General features: G+C 40.1%; 1 protein-coding gene and 1 long non-coding RNA gene across 2 annotated transcripts in view; one reads left to right on the top strand and one right to left on the bottom strand.

The window, feature by feature from the left end:
- The window catches only part of LOC148190404 (uncharacterized), a 215,390-nt gene that overhangs the window by 153,052 nt on the left and 47,558 nt on the right, over positions 1 to 14,780 (bottom strand). The window lies entirely within an intron of this gene.
- Positions 1 to 14,780, top strand: part of lmo1 (LIM domain only 1) — a 30,423-nt gene that overhangs the window by 4,556 nt on the left and 11,087 nt on the right. Inside the window, exon 2 of the mRNA XM_042488521.2 lies at positions 12,378 to 12,591. Within this exon, the coding sequence (XP_042344455.1) occupies positions 12,378 to 12,591 (214 nt within the window). The remainder of the gene's footprint in view (positions 1 to 12,377; positions 12,592 to 14,780) is intronic.

Here is a 14,780-nt window from a genome sequence, read left to right as displayed (position 1 = left end):
TAGTATATCGTGTTGAGCTGTGTATGAGAACGGTGAAGGTTGCAGAGATAGAGCTGCCACATTGAAAATTACATGAACAAATAAGAAACTCTAAGCTGCAAGGGCATGTACACATCAATCCAATGTTACAATGAAACCTTTTACAAACTCCACAAAAACAGTGACAAGTTGAGATGAATCGTTACCTTACGCCACCTTTTAAACCACCTTGGAGAAACCTAATATCTTATCGTGAGCTCTGAGACAAATGCACACATGAACAGAAGTAATGTTGATGCACAGGGGCAAAGCTTTTCTCGCCTGCAAAACATAAACCCCAATAACCTCATCTATAGTTGAGCTGGTGTAAAAATATTACTGTATCTAGCAACAACATGTAATCTAGCTTTATGTATATATACATTGGGGAGTTTTCATTTTTGGTATTATTGTGAATATCACAACCAGTGGCACCCAAAGAGTCTTCTGGGCAACCATTAGTAAAAGAGATTCTGCAATGAACAGGCTGTATAACTAACAACAACAACAACAAAATACAAAAGATCATAAATCATTGGCATGTTTAATATCAAAAGACATGATGCCATTTCAGTTGAAAAGCCTGTCTTTCTTTAATTATTTGTTTACTAAAAAGGGTGTTTACTTAAAAATCAGTACATTCTGTGATGTAATAAAAAAAAAGGAAATTTTCTGAACAATATATAAGGTAAAGTTATTCCAGTATGTTTTAGTGCCATTTGACGAGTTCTAAGCATATTTTGATTATTATCGGGATAATACATTGCAGTTGTTTTCGCCAGGATAACTGTGACAAACTAGGGCTGTTGCGGTGAAGGAATTTTCCTGCGGTAATTAAGGGTGGCTTAACAGCAATTATTTTCCCCAAATTCTTTATTTATCCTGTTTTTTGTGCAGTGTAAATGAGCTTTATTGTTAAGGTATTATCAGATATAATGTTGCTTTTTAAATGAAAAAGATGTCACAGTTTTATAACAAATTTATCGTTAAATGCAGATCAGTAATTCCTCCTCCATTGCTGTTGTCGTTTAGCAATGTGAGGGTTGGTCTTTGTGGCATTTGTCCCACCCCTCCTCCAATGTGATTGGACGGCTGTATATTAAAGTGACAGTGAATTGGGCTGCAGTGTTTTGCCCAAAGTTGAGGACATTTTTTCCACTCTCAGCAAACGGATAAAAGAAACAGCAAAAGTGCAGCACTAAGTGCAGAAGCATTGTGTAAAATCACGGTGCTCCCATGTACAAAAAAAAAAAACAACACTAACAAAGTGGTTGTTTGCTATCGCTTGCTGTTGGCTTGTCAATAATATCGCAATACAGCTGTTATCACGACAGCCCTAGGTCCCATGCCTAACATATATTGTTAGTTATTCCTCAGTCTATACCTGATGGAAGCAGGTGCCCTTGTCACTGCAAAGATTTCAGACTGTTGAATACACTGATGCTGACGTGGAAAAAAAGTATTTATACATTGATGCCTCTACAGACACGCGCACACTTCCTGCAACATCTCATCAGTTGTTTTTTTTTTCACATCCAGTTATTTATTCACCTGTTTACCTAGTGCTCGCCCTCGGTTCTGAGGTGTTTGGCATTCTGATGCACTCTGTAAAGCTTATTCTTTGCTCTGTGGAAAAAAAATTCTCCTTTATTCTGTCACTATAGGCTTAGTAAAGAAGACGGGAAAAGGGAATGACATGCAGCAAAGTTCTTGAGATGAGCAGATGTCAAAACCACAGTGTCACCAGCTACAGTTCTCTGGCAGTTGAGTGCAAGTGTCAAAATGCCCAGAAAATGTTACTGAAGAGAAACCTTCATATTCTACCTGCAGTAATAAAATAACATGTCACCTGTTACACTCAAAGGCTGCGTAAGCACTTTGTACAGTCAAGCCTCAGTGGAGATCAAACACATGTGGCACGAATGACGTATGGGAGGATTGCGGAACTGGAGGAAACATGGATGTTTATATGTGTATTTCATTGCATAGGTGCATTAATGATCACTATTATTCATTCAATATTAAACATTTTTGAGGCAGTATCGATATTTTGAGAGATACATGTACCAATAAGGCTGGGCAATATATTGATATTATTTTTATTTATTCATTTTAATTTAACCTTTATTTAACTTAAGAAGACTAGACTAGATATACGACTAGATATTGTCTAAGCTTTTGGATATAATATCGCCTTTTCCTTGTTTTAAAAGCTAAATTACACTTTAGTGATGAACTTACGACGCTGTTCTAGCTGTTCTTATATTTTCCCTTACCCACTTAGTCATTATATTCACATATCTGATTATTCATCAAAAATCCCCTTGTTTTAATTTTTTTTTTTTTGTAAATCCCAGTACTCAACCACAAAATATTGTTGCAATATCAACATCAGTTAATGTTAGTATTTGGTCAAAAATGTGATGACATTTGACTTTCTTTATATCCCTCAGCACTATAGAGTCCTTTGGCCTACATTGGCATTTTTGTCCTAAAATATCTTGTTACTTATAATCAATATGTCTGCAATGAGCTGATCAGCAAGTTATTGGTCTGGCTCTTATGTGCATGTGTTTGTGTGGGCAGTAAGAAGCCACAAATAAACCATACAGAATTTTGGGGCGTGGACAGGTGTAAAATGTGTTACACGAAAATGTTAGTGCTTCTTCAGCTACTCGTGAAATTTCCCAATTAAATGCAAACATGTGGAGCGGCCTGAGAACTGTAGCTCACAATTTTCACATACATTTATGCGCTTGTTAGGAGTGTGAATCAAGTGTCGTTTGGTTTGATTAGCAGTGGTTTGTGTTAAATGTGGGGGAATGATATAATTGTCAAAATATGGTGTTAAAGTTCAGCTGTATGAACTGGCCTGCTGTGTGCTCTCTATAGAGCACACATCACAGTGCCAGCAGGAATTCTTGCCGATGCCATGTTTCCTATTTTTCATTTGTTTTAGGCCCTGCCTGTGTGAGCGTGTGGCTCTGAGGATGACAGTGTTGATTGGTTAGTAAAACACTTTGTTCTTGTGGGTGTGAGGAACAGCACTGCCTCTAGGGGCTGCTAGCGGGGCTTTTAGACTTTCGGACATGTTTCACTGTAAATATCTTTCAAACAGCACTCTACTGTATTCCCATAGCAGTATTCAGGAAAAAATAGTTTGGGCCTTCAGTCAGAGCATACTTTGAGTTTTGATGCATCTCAGACAGAGATATTCTGATCTATTTTCCTTCCTCTGGGAATGCAGGATCCCAGTCAGAGGATGCTGGTCAGTGCAGTAGCATGAATTTTACAGCAGTTAAACCATAAGTTGTTTTAATGTTATTGGACCACTGGCATTTTGTCGGCCTACAGTGTAACTTGCAGCTCTTCTGTTTTCATGCACACTCACACACAATATGCAGCTCTAATCCAACTTAAAATGACTTTTACTTGGCTGTTTTTTTTCCAAAAACAAAACATCACATGCATTTAAAAGCTTCCTAAAATCTGCTTTTGAGTACAAGAGACCAGAGAAATAGAGGCATTACACTTTCCTAAGATATTACAGCTATCTTGTAGGTAAATAGAAAAGCCTGGGGTGCCTTCTCTTAAATAAGAGCCAACGTGCTGCAAACTAATCTCTTATTGGATGACCTTCAGTAAATAAAATCTTAAATAGCTAATTAAAGTCTGTGATTAAAGGGGGGTAGTTCTTTCCCTCTTAAAGCTAGTAGATTAGGTTTTGGATATTGAAGCTGCTGATTTAATCAGTGCTTAACTGTGCTGTTTGCAACTACAAATTCAGAGGCGAATGACAGCCGCCACACACACACACACACACACACACACACACACACACACACACAAACAGAGACAGACAGAGAGAGAGAGAACCCAGCATTAAATGAAACTTGTCCTTAGACCCCTTTCATTACAATCACACCTCTTTCATTTCACATAATTTCATTTGAACAGCCCTATCTAGTTAAGTTGCCTTTTGATTTTAACAAGAATTACTCCTTTAGGAAGAAGGGCCAGTCTTTATATTATGAGGTAATAAAAAAGTGTTGAAAGGAATTCATTAAAAGCAAGCCATCTTCATAATGAAACATCAAACGTTATCAATATCCCTCTCTTGGGAGATTTTGGATAGGCTGCGCGACATGACACAGTGAAGTTTACCATCCAGATCAATCTTCATGATCTCTTCCCAAAATGCACCCAACCAACCTCTCTCATTATTTACCCCATCAGGTGTGGGAGTAGGTGCTTGAATGACATTAGAGGCCAGTGCTGCCAAATAACTGCCCCCTGTGGGGAATTTGCATTATTCAAGATTAAAGAGCCTCACACAGTGCACCGCAGTATGGTGTTCCTTCTTCCCCTCCATTTTCGACACACTGAGGACCCTGAATGGCACACCTGTCTCCTGGCATATCCTTTGAAATAATAAGTGTGCAGTAATTGCTGGGGAGTGGGGAGGATTTTGTACATCACTTCCTGACCTCATGAGTGACACAAACTTTAGTAGGCTACATTTATTCCTCTCCAAATGCATTTTTAATGTGGACTAAAAGTGTTTGTGCATTATTCTGTTCCGGATGGCGGAAGGTGGCAGTGACAGGTCTAATGGTTTGATTTTTTTTTTTTTTATTTATTTTTTTTTTTGCCAAGAATCACAAAGTGGCAGATGAGATTGCCTCGTCTATCAAAGTTTAAAAGTATACAGTTTGAGAATAGATAGATTTTTCCTTTATTCAATCTCAGACTCTGGGAAAAAAAAAATCAGTCAAAAAGTCAGTTGATCTCGATCCTACTGTATGAGGACTGAAAATGAAGATGCATTTACCTTCGCGGTTATTGACAGCTTGCGCTTAAATGAAAAATGGTAAAATGGCAGGTTTCAAGAACTAAACACCTCAGAGCAACGGCAGACAAAGCACGACACTACGCCCACATTTGATTGGCTCAAAGCAATACCAAATCTTCCCCTCGTTGTGTCAACACTTAGACAGTCCTCCCTCTTTAAGAGCTCTCACGGGTTTATTTGGGGTAACCCTGCATAATAAAACCATGAATGTTTGTGTCTTTTCTCCTCCTCCTCATTCATCTTACTCCCTCACTCTCATTTTCTGGCCCCATCGCTCCCCTCTCTCACTCTGTCTCTGCTGTTGACAGCTTACCTTGCAGAGCTCTAATCTCACCCTACTACTGAGCAACCAAGTGTTGGAACAAGTCGCCTTCTGTAATAATTTGGAAACTCTGCCAGTTTCATGTCTTTAAAAAAAAAAAGCTGCAATGAATTTAATTAGAAAGCTGTTGCATATCTCTGTGATACATTTCTTTTAATTAACCCCATGTGAATAAATTAAAAATAATAGGGGGCTGAAAAGTGTGGAAAGAACACCCTAATGAAGTTTTCCGTTAATTAGGATGGAGTCTGGTGCCAAACCACAGTGAGTAGTGAGCACCAGGAGCTAACAATGCCTTCTGTAAGCCTCAGAAAAGGGCCCAGGGCCTTCGTGCTGACTTCAAGTGTAAGAAATGCACCTCTGACGTGATGGAAATGACCGTGGGCTGGGAGAAAAGGCAGTCCTGTTCCAGGCTGCTCTGCTGAGACTCCCCATGCCGCGCTTGAAGCTGGGCCAGTGTTATTGCAGCCCTAATGCGGCTGACTCATTTGGAGCGGATCAGGAGTAATTATGGTAGGGAAAGTGGCTGCCGACCGTGGGGGTCAGGACACTTGTAACATGTGAAAAGAGCAATTATTCCAGGAGACAAAACCCTCCCTTATCCTGGGCAGTGCCAGGGTCAATGCAAGGGACGGCTGGGCTCCGTTTCACCGGGGCTTATTAGCCACAGCAAGCTGCAAAGTTTGAGAGAGTGCATCTTGTTAATGAACAGTCCCCTCCTCATCCACACCAGCCCTGTCTGCTCTCTCTCCCACTTACTGTGGGTGTTAATTATGTCATAATCATAGCATGCATACAGTCCCAGAAATCACCTCACAGACCCCGGCATTCATACACAACCATCTGGAAATGTAGCACGCCGTACAGTAACATAGAAGGTTCTTACAGCAAACTATAAGAAAAAAAAATATCAGTACGAAATGTAATATTGACTTGGGCCTTGTAAGAAACTACCTAATTTGCGAGAGAGAGAGTGTGTGTCTCTGTGAGTGTGTGTTCATGCATATCTTTTCTTTTACTCCTCACATATGCTCCAAATAGGGATAGGGACATGAATCACACAATGAATCAGTGGTGTTTATTTTGCTTATCATTCAGAATACACTCATGAGTCCGCTTTCAACTGGCATGTGTATTCCAGCTGATGTTATTACCAGATGTCTTGTATTTTGTCTTGGCAAAAGAGGAACGTGTCTATGGGCTCAATTACAGCGATGACGGGAGCTGAATGAAAGGGGCTGATTCATGCACACAATGGCAAGACATCTGCATGAGATCCCTATTAACCTTAGTGGCGGACACCTTGGCCTAGGGACAAATTTTATTTGGGATTGCCATGGTCACGGCATTTACAGTGGTGGCTGAAAAAGAAAAGAGTGAGGTAAGACAAATCAGCCCCTGGTGCTTGTGAACCACAGGCTCACTGAGCGCTTTGGCCAACATGGTATTTTTAATTTTCCACTGTCCTATATTGTTCTTTCTATAATATTATAATTTTAAGATGTACTTAGATGACATGGAGGGTTAACATAAGACAGTCTGGTAACCTCCTGCAGCAGTTTCATCATAGGCCATTAATGCCTGGTTGATGTCTTATGCAGGAGTGTTTTGAATTAAGTGATAATGGTGATGATGATGACGAATGCACTTGTTTCAGCTAAATGCAATCATTTGGTAATATAGTATCTAATTTCCCTGAGCATCCCAGTCTGTGTGTTCACCACGCTGGTGGCTAACACTCCCTTATTCGCTGCAGCTGGGAGCTGGAATTATAGGGGCCCCTGAGAGGAGGCCCACCCAGAGCCAGCTTCCACCTCCTTGAAAGCCCACCTCCCTCCCCATGTGTCAGGAAGGCTGAGTGATTCTCATCAAGATCCTTTACCTCCCCGTGAACCAGCAAAGTCTGCACCACACCATGGCGTCAGTGCTTTTAATTGATCAAAAGACATTTAACAAAACACCGAATCAGATGTAACTGTCCCCTCTTCTATTAAGGCTGAGAGCCTGTGAGAGCAGCTGCTCCACTGGGATCACATGTGAAGCAGTGAAGTCGATTTCCTTACAATTTTGTGGTACGCACTTAGAACTTGATGTGAAATGGTCGACTTTTAAATTATTTGGCAACTATTTAAATAAGTAATTATCAGTTCTCACATGTTAACATCTGCTGCTTCTGTCAGTTTAATATCATTGTAAATTGAATCTATTTTGGTTGTGACAGTTGGTCGAACAAAGCAAGCAGTTTGATGACAACACCTCAGAGCTGCAACAATTAGTCGATTAACTGAGTAAAGCTGATCAATAGCAAAGTAATCTGCAACACTTTTGATAATAAATGAAATCATTTTTACCCGATTAAGGTTTCAGCTTCTCATATAAGGATTTGAAACTTCTTTGATTCAGATATAACAGTAAACTGAATATTTTGTGTTTTGGACTGTTGGTCACTAGTAGGGATGTGTACCACATGTTTATATTCTTTGGTTGACAATATGACATTTGCTAATTTAACAAAGTCTGACACAATTAGGACTGTGTAATGGCAAGAATCTGGCAATACAATATATATAAAGATACAGGCATAACAATTCTGAATATTGTGACATACTGCAATGTATAAAATGTAAGCAAGGCTTTATTATGAATAATTTTAAATCTAATTTTAGGAAAATTGTCAATGCTTGTGGTTTCATAGGTCTGTCTTTATGCTTTGAATATGTTGTTACTTTTTAGTTAAAGAGAGACTCAAATGGCCAACTATACATTACAGCACTGAATACTCTAGGGGCTGAGGGTTTAAATGTAACACAAAATAAATCACAGCAATGAATCTTGCATGTAAACTATTGATTAAAAATTGAAACAGTTTTTTTGATATTCAATAGAAAACATAATATCGTGATACCCCTAATCAAAATACCACTTTGATTTTATTTAATTCAGGGGTCTGTGATCGGGAAGATATCAGTAAATGTCCTGATTGTTTTTTTCTTGGCTGCCTGCCATTATCTGTCTGGCACGAGGTCACCAGCACTAAATGTTTAGGAAGGGGGTGTACTTGGAGGAAAATGGTGACATAGACGTGCCTTTGGAATTTCAAAATAAAGGCATACCTTAAATTTGATTTTATGTATTGATGTTTTCACTTTGCATCAATATTGTACTGTCGATCACTTGATCCATATATTGAGCCAGTTAGATGTATCTTTATCACTGTTATAAGCTAGCTGAATAGATCACCTTAGGAAACAGTATTTTTTTTTAAATAATCATCAGATTAGATGAAAATGATTGCTAGTTGCAGTCCGACATAAAGTAAAGCAATGTAATAGGAGAGAAAGCAGAAAAACCTTTGCGCAAGAGAAATTAATTTGAATTTCTTCTATGTTACTTCCTGATTCTGCAGATGATGCAAAGGCTATAACCAATCCTCTCTGAGTTTGCATGACATGACACAGCACATGACTGATGGCTTAGGGACTAATACAAACCATATATACATGACTGTACAGGCTTGATCTGCAAGCACCTGCACACTTGTTACAAAAATAACAACCAGACATTATAGTGATAATGATAGGAAAAAGGGGCAAATTGTCTCTTTTCACACAGTGGTGTCTACTCAGAGCTAATGCAGGTCCTGCAATGTCTACAGTGTGTGATAATTGTAGTTCTCTCATTTCAAACAGTTCCTTGAGTGCTCCAAACAGCGTATTTTCTTTTAAAACCTTAAATATATCAAAAAGGTTAGCGGACTGATGTGATTTTTTGATAGCTGTAAAGACGGAAGTCCAAATGGGGTAACATAGAAATCGGATGCTATCTCTATAATGGAAAATACATGCTCTGACAGACTGCTTGGACTGAGAAAAACTAACTGTACATATTCTTGAAAGATACAATCTTAAAGAAAGTAGATGGATGGTAGAAGGCAGAGATGACAGGCCTTTACACACAGTACTAATGGCAAATTAAATTCCCTCTCAGGAAGAATATTTGGCAGGGCAAGTGCTGTCTCTCCACTTTGAGGGGTAAAATGCATCCCTTGTTGGAGAATGAATCGTGATGTGGAGAGGCATGCTTTTGGTGACATCAAATGACACTGGAAGGTCAGTGGCACTTGTATCTGTTAAATGGATTGGATTAAGTGGAGGCTGCCTCCTAGTCTGCTGCTTCCTTTCATAATGCAGCTTTTCTTTCTGGGAGGTGGCGAGCATGGGCGGTTCTGTTCTACTCCACAGTTTCACATAGCGCCGAGAGTGGTGACAGGTGCAAGAAAATGTCTCGTGGCATTAAGGGAATTGAAAAGACATTTACTTTACACACTCATTTTTTTTTCTGTCACTGCTCTTTGTTTAGTAGGTTTGAGCAAGTGCTTGCTACACTACTATTAAAGCTGTTTTCCAGAGGCTGCTTTGGTAGGAGACATCAAACCCATGTTTGTTCCCTGCAATGGCTTCAAGAAAAAGGCATCAGTTGAATGTGCATACTGGTTTCCCGGCTGACATTCCTCCATTGAGACATCTCCCTTACAGCCAAGAGGACTGAAGGACCATGCATGAAGATATGAGTGTCAGACTCGCTGCAAACAGTGTTGTAACTTTGAAGGTGCCGAGCAGGGTTTGAAACAAAGTATGTATTCAATAGACGGGATGAGCCACATGCAGTAATTCCAGGAGAGGTTAAGCTTTGGCCTTTTCAAACGCGGTGTAAAACACACACGTGATATGTTTAAGGAGTGTGTGGCAGGTGGTGGTCTCAACCAATTAGGGGTAGTTCTCTGGAGGTGGAGGAACGACCTTTTTGTATAATTAGTTCTCTTATTTAAAGCAAAGATTTTGAGTAGAATAACTAATTAGGTGTCATAAAAGGCAAATTAAAGATTTTTGTGATCCCCGAGGGAATTGCTGCAACTCCTTTCTTTTTCTTTGCACAAGCTCTGAAGCACACACACGTGTACATAGGCACTCACACACACACACACACACACACAGGCATTTTCTCTCTCCTCATTAAGACTGTTTTTAGTTCTGTAGAAGTCTGTCAGGCGAGCACTGTTGGCATACCTGCAGAGAGCTCCCCTAACAAGCCATGAAATGCAGGTAGAAGAGTCCGCCCTTAGCCAGTGTGGCTTGAATTTGAAGCTTTTTAGCTTCATTTACACTGAACATTGGTATTTATAGCAGGTTTTGTGATCCTAATGTGCCAGCTTCAAGGGGCCTGTTTTGGAGAGGGAGGGAGGTGAGGGAGCTGGAGGGCAGGCAGAACACTAATTGATGGCTCCCATCACCAGCACTGGACCAATTAGCCTCCCCTTTCCACTTCTGATAAAGAAATAAGACGGCTCAACACCACCGGAGCACTTACTGACATATAAACCAAAGCCATAAATTTGACTAACAAGCTCTCCTATTTCTTTCACCTCTTTTTTAAAAGGGGAAATGCTAATTATATTACATTCATAGCATTATTGATGTGTGGATGGCCAAAAATTGCAGAGCAAATCTGGATTCAATAAAGTACTTTGTGAGTCCATTTAGGTGCGCAGATATCTGTGTGTGTGTGTGTGTGTGTGTGTGTGTGTGTGTGTGTGTGTGCATGTGTGAGAGAGACAGAGAGGGAGAAAATGTGCTTTTCTAGTCCAGAGAAGTCCCTTTGAAAAGTGGTATAAGGTTTTTGTGAAAGAGAACGAACTTGACAGGCTCAGCAGAGAAAAACAGAGTGAAGCAGTCCCTTGTTACCAGCTGAGGTTGTGTTTATCACTGAGCAAACCACATAAGTTACTGTAAAAAATTGGCAGCTTTAACTAAAGAATGACCCCATTCACACTCAGAACATTACACTGTTGCAACTTCCTGTGCATAATTTCCTGCTAATGAAAAAAACCCAAAAACTTTTATCTGTTCTGGACAAAATGTACCTGTGCACATCTCGAAAGTGCAACACTGAAACAATGACATTTCATATAAAACTCAGCGTAACACGTCTTTAAAATGGGCCTTTATGGGTACCCACACATACAAAACGCTGGCCTAACCCCCTGTGATGCAGAGTGTCCGGTCTTTTTTTTTTTTATACAGAGAGAGAGAGAAATGTGTTTTGAAAGTAGAGTGGCAAGTGGCGTCCACTGTGTGTTCTTTTAGATGGATCAATAGCTCAGTGTGTGAGAGAGTGTCTTAAGAGCTGTTGTCTTGTGCTTTCAGCTGTGGCAGACCTGTTAGTGCTACAGAGGGGAGCTGCGCGCCCCTGCCTCTGTACCAGCAGTGGCCTGAGGGGGGCTTTTAGTCCAAACACAAATGTCAACCACACATAGACTATTAGTGTTTAGTGCAGTTATTAAATGGACTTTATTTGTCCTTTAGGAGGCTAAAAGGCGCGCTTAAAGGGGACCTGCGTGACAGCAGGGCAATTTGCGAGTTTGGTAACTTAGGCTCGCTCGTTGCAGACACATGAGTACAGATAAGTGTAAAAGGAGGAAAGGCTGTAATGCTCTGAGTAGGGAACACCGTGTGAGTGTGTTTGTGGTTTGTGTGTGCAAATCTGTGTGTGTATGAGTCTCTGTCTGTGTGTGTGTGTGTGTGTGTGTGTGTGTGTGTGTGTGTGTGTGTGTGTGTATGTACAAAACACAGAGAGTGAGTGTATGCTAAAAGGCACTTAGGCCATAACATATCTCACTGGGGTCTGGTAGCAACGTTTTTGTGGTCGGAGGCTTTTTAAAAGGTTAATGTTAATCTATACCAAACAAAGCCCATGAGGAGCTTTTACAGCTGCGGACAGTTGAGTGAAATGGGCTTTGATGAAATGGCAGGTAACTAACGCACTACACAGCTTGCCGTAAATACAGCAGTAAGCAAAATAAACTCTTTTATCCCCAGAAATACACAAGACATGCCCCTTCCTATGAAACCTGCTGCAAGTGATCATGTAACTTTTGTATTACAGCATGTTCTTCGTGGAACAAGTAAGTCGAGGCTTTGTAGTCCAATGTGACCCGTGCGCCTATCTACATGGAAGAATGTTTTCTTTAATGCATATGAAGCAGGTAGGCAGTGTGCTGTGGCCACGTGCGAGGCCAGGCTTAGACGCCTCGAGAAGCAGCCGGCTTATCAAAAAGAGAACATGAAAAGTCACTCGTGTTCCTGGGCCGTAAATCACGCATGGCTGTTTGTCTCCTTATCACTACAGGTGTGCCGATGCTCTCCGTCCAGCCCAAAGGGAAACAGAAGGGGTGTGCTGGCTGCAATCGCAAGATTAAAGACCGCTACCTGCTCAAGGCCCTGGACAAATACTGGCATGAGGACTGTCTCAAATGTGCCTGCTGTGACTGCCGCCTGGGGGAGGTGGGCTCCACCCTCTATACGAAAGCCAACCTCATCCTCTGTCGCAGGGACTACCTGAGGCAAGAACAACACACAATCACCTCTCTCCACTCACAACAAACACAAAAGCCATGCCATTCCAAGAGCTCTGTGACATAAAAGAACCAGAAAGGACTTTTTTTTTTTAACCTCCTGGTACTGTTTGGTTTCTCAGTGTGTTTCCTGTGCCTCCCAGTCACAGAAACGCAGCTAAAATCTAAATCATGCAAAGATTCCTCAGTGTTAGATCACAGCAAACCTTATGTGCACAGAGTTTGTTGTCATATTCTTTTACAGCATGCATGAGGCAGAAAGTAATGCTGTTTGGGCACTCTACAAAACAAGAATATTTCACCGAAAGAAAAAAAAAAAGTACATTTTAGGAGCAATGCGTCTACTGATTTTTAACTCTTGAAAATTCTAAATACTGTATAACTTATACAAATTCTTGTGCAACCATCAAAACATGAGTCATGCTGTCATGACATTTCTGTATCACTGCATCCAGAATACAAAATGTGAAGTCACAGTTCGAATATAAAGCAAGAGGTGGATTACACTTGGCTGTCATTTGCAAAAGGTTGTTTTCAGAGCAAACTTAACCGCAAACATCTAACAATATCTCTTGTTGATTAATTCTGATAAAAATGGGAGCTACTGTATCAGGTGGATCAATTAACCTCATCAACAACAACTACAAAAGCAGACATGGAAATCAATTTAAATCAAATTAAAAAGGGATGCATACTGAAAATGTAGGCCGATAAGTGATAATGATGGGTTTTTTTTGTTGTTTATTTTCTCTTTCTTGTTATGTATTCCCCCATTTGTGCCAAGGTAACAAAAAAATCTTCATTATAAAAAAATAACTGAACTGTTTTGGGGTAATTCAGTCCTTCATTACACTACCTTTGAATGAGCACAAATTCAATTAAACAAATTTAGAAAACAAACTTAGTTATAGTCTCTTCCGTGAAATGCATCAAAACGACCTCAAAAGCTTAATTTGGGAAGACCTCTAGTTCACCTGGTAGAGCATGCACCCACTGAGATCTTTTTAGTGGCCCGCGGTTCAATTCCATCCTGCAGTCCTTTACTGCGTGCCATTCACCTTCTCTATTCCCACTTACTTATCACTTTCCAGCTGCACTGTATGAAGCAAAAACCCCTAAAAAAAAATGTTTATTATCATTCCCTTTTTTCTATCTACTTTATATTGCTGTGAAAACATCAACAAATTTCCCATACAGTGTTTTTTCAAGTCTCTCTGCAAAAACTACATTTTACAAGATTACATTTTAACATATCATGATAACATTATAATTTACTTTTGCCCAATACTCATTTTTACTGAACGGAGCTTAAATGCATCATAATGTTTCTCAATGCAACCTCCATCAGCAGTTAGATCTGGTCACTGGCTGCTAACAGCTAATCTTAGCTAGCTGTCCTCCTGACGTCAACACAAATTTGTCAATCAACAATATAGCACTATCACGGAAACAACAGGGTGTGTCCTTTCTGGGTCCTTTCTTTCAATAGTGTCCCAGGGAAAATCTGTTAGTCCCAAACACATTTTCTATTGTCCTCTGGATCATTAGTCTCAAGCCCTGCTTTTTAGCCTTCCCAAAATTGATGTCACACAATAGAAAACATCAGCATATCGGCAAATAAGATTACATTCACCAATGGCAGTCAACAAGGCACATATCAGCCGACACTGGTGTTCATCCCATGAATTGGTGCATCCCTAAAATTTAATTACAGTTCTGCTATACAATAAAAACCCAGTCAAACAGTCTCACAGCCATTACCACCATAATTTCTTGGATTCTATTAAAGTCTCTCTACATGCACCACTATGTTGTGATGTTTGTCCATGTATTATCTCCACAGCGATAATATTTTACTCTTATTGGGTAGATTTGTTTTATTTTATACAGATAGTTATACCAACAAGACATATTTCCAAGTTAAACAACTACATGTTTGTTTGTGCCGTGCCCTTTTTTTTTCCTATTTTAATCTTTTCCTCTGTGTTTGCATCAACACAGAGGATCTCTATCATGGAGTAGGCTGGCTCTCATTTGTCGCAGAGCTGTAGGCTGTGAGAAACCTCCAGGCAGGCTTGTTGCTTCATCAGTGTCTTTGGCTCTGTGTACCCCCCTTCAGATGCCCCTGCCATCTGCTTGTTAAATTAAACATGACCATTTCCTGGGCGTTAAGTCAC

The sequence above is a fragment of the Plectropomus leopardus genome, chromosome 1 (assembly GCF_026936395.1).
Source record: "Plectropomus leopardus strain MGB_pleo_1.0 chromosome 1, ASM2693639v1, whole genome shotgun sequence".
Classification (NCBI taxonomy): domain Eukaryota; kingdom Metazoa; phylum Chordata; class Actinopteri; order Perciformes; family Serranidae; genus Plectropomus; species Plectropomus leopardus.
The sequence above is the reverse complement of the archived record's forward strand: the minus strand, read 5'-3'. Positions and strand labels throughout refer to the sequence as shown.